Source organism: Monoraphidium neglectum (genome assembly GCF_000611645.1).
Source record: "Monoraphidium neglectum strain SAG 48.87 unplaced genomic scaffold scaffold06543, whole genome shotgun sequence".
NCBI classification, from domain to species: domain Eukaryota; kingdom Viridiplantae; phylum Chlorophyta; class Chlorophyceae; order Sphaeropleales; family Selenastraceae; genus Monoraphidium; species Monoraphidium neglectum.
In genome coordinates, this window is record NW_014007101.1 from 1 (window position 1) to 2,162 (window position 2,162).

At 61.6% G+C, this 2,162-nt stretch overlaps 1 protein-coding gene across 1 annotated transcript; it reads right to left on the reverse strand.

Moving 5' to 3' along the window:
• Positions 1-765: 765 nt before the first annotated feature.
• Positions 766-1,431, reverse strand: MNEG_16581 (elongation factor EF-Tu-like protein; the record flags this gene model as incomplete). Its single annotated transcript, XM_014034949.1, has 2 exons — positions 766-868; positions 1,309-1,431. Coding segments are annotated over 2 exons (226 nt in total), but the record flags the coding sequence as incomplete, so codon positions are not given.
• Between the last annotated feature and the right edge of the window lie 731 nt (positions 1,432-2,162).

The window sequence follows — 2,162 nt, forward strand, 5'->3', positions numbered from 1 at the left end:
ACGCCCCCGCCCCCGCGTGCCGCCACGACCCCACGCTTCCTCGTCCGGCCCCAGCCCCACGCGGTCCGGCCCCCCTCCCGCCCACGCTCACATATCCCCCCTCACACGTTTCCACACACACACACACACACACACACACGCACGCACGCACACACGCACGCACACACACACACACACACACACGCACACACACACACACACACACGCACGCACACACACGCACACGCACACACTCACAAAACCCACCTGCGAAGCTGTCGAGTGTGAAGCTCCAGCCGTACTGTGCTGCGCTGAAGGCCACGTTGCCCTTGAGGGGGTCCAGCGTCAGGGCCGCCGCCTCGTCACTGCCGGGAAGGACGCCTGGGAGGGGGGCGCGTGTGTGATTGTTTCAGTGTGTGTGTGTGTGTGTCGGTGTGTGTTGTTAGAAAGAAGGTCGCATGTGCGTTTGTAAAAGTGAGTGTGGGCAGGGAGCGGGCTGTGAAGGGTGTGTAGAGGGCGCACGTCCCCAGGTTGGGTGTGCTAAGAGAAGCCACCACGGGCGACACGAAGACCGGCGGAGCGCCCGCCGCGCCCCGGCGTCTCTCGCCCCGCCCTCCACCTTTTCCCTGAAACACCCCTCACCCGCGGCATTACGAGAGAAAGTGCGACAGGCTCCCACAGCACATGTCCCCCCGGGTTCCCTTCTCCCACACATCACATTCCGCCCCCCTCATCCCCCCTCCCACACACACCCAATCACATCAGGCCCCAGCAAGCCCCTCTCACCCGCGGCCTCGTAGAGCACTTTGTTGATCTCCTCTATGGTGTGCTTTAGCTTGTAGTACGCGTCAGCAGGAGGAAGCTTCAGCTCCAGGATGAGGCGGTCGACCTGGTGTGTGTGTGTGTGTTGTGTGTGTGTGGTGTGTGTGTTGTGTGAGTGTTGTGTGTGTGAGTTTTGTGTTTTAGAGTTTTGTGAATGTGTGTGAATGTGTGTGTGTGTGTTGAATGTGTGTGTGTGTGTGTTTGGGGTGGGTGGGGGTGGAGGGGGTGGTCGAACGCGAGGTCAAACCGCATGGCTCTGGAGTCGACAGGGTGCGGGCTGCATGCGTGATCGCGGATGCGAGTGTCGCACCAAACCCCAGCGGACCCCACCCGTCGGCCCCCACCACCTAGCACCCGCGCACACGTTGACGCTCACGCGTAAACACACCACACTCAAACATGCACGCACACACACACACCTCACATACAACATGCAAACACACACACACACACACACACACACACAATCTCAAAACCTCAAAACCTCAATCCCACCCAATCACGCACCTTGCTGATGAGCAGGGTCACCGCCAGCCCCTCCGCCACCGCCTGCCGCGCCGCGCGCTCCGCCACCGCCACCACCCCCTCCAGCGCATCCACCACCAGCAGCACGCCGTCAGCCAGACGCATCGCCGCTGTCACCTGCGCGGTGGTTAGGGAGGACAAAAGGGGGGGGGGCAAGGGTTGGCGGGGACGGGGTTGGAGTTGAGGGGGTTGTGGGGAGGGTGTCGTGGCGCGGGGGTTTGCGCGGGGGTGGTGTAGGAGAGGTGCATCAGAGGGGGGTGAAGGGGCTGGGCAAAGGGGGACGCACACACGCACAAACACACACACACTCATACAAATGCGCACAAGCACACACACACACTCATACGCTTACACACAACCTGACACACACACAACCAAACACACACAACCGCACACACACACACGCACAAACACACGCGCACTAACAAACACACACGAGCCACCCAAGAACCCTCGCCGCGCATGCAATTGCCAGCCCCCGCGCGCCTCATCATTGAAGTTGACGTGCCCGGGGCAGTCTATCAAATTGAGCAGGAAGCTCTTGCCGCTGCCGCCCTCCAGCACCAGGCTCATGGGCACCATCTTGATGCTGATGCCGCGCGCCTGCGCATCGGGTTCCAGGTTTCAAATTTTGAATTTGAGGTGACAGATGTTGGCGGCAAAGATGCCTTGCCGGGGATGCGCCATTTGTTGCAGCAAACACGGAGAGGCGCCCATGCAGCAAAGGTAGGAGTTTCGGAAGAATGAACGTGCGCCAGTCGGGAGGGGCGCGTCAGGTGCTCGCTCGCTGTGCACGCCCAGCCAAACCCTCGCCTGTCCCGACCCCCCCCCCCCCC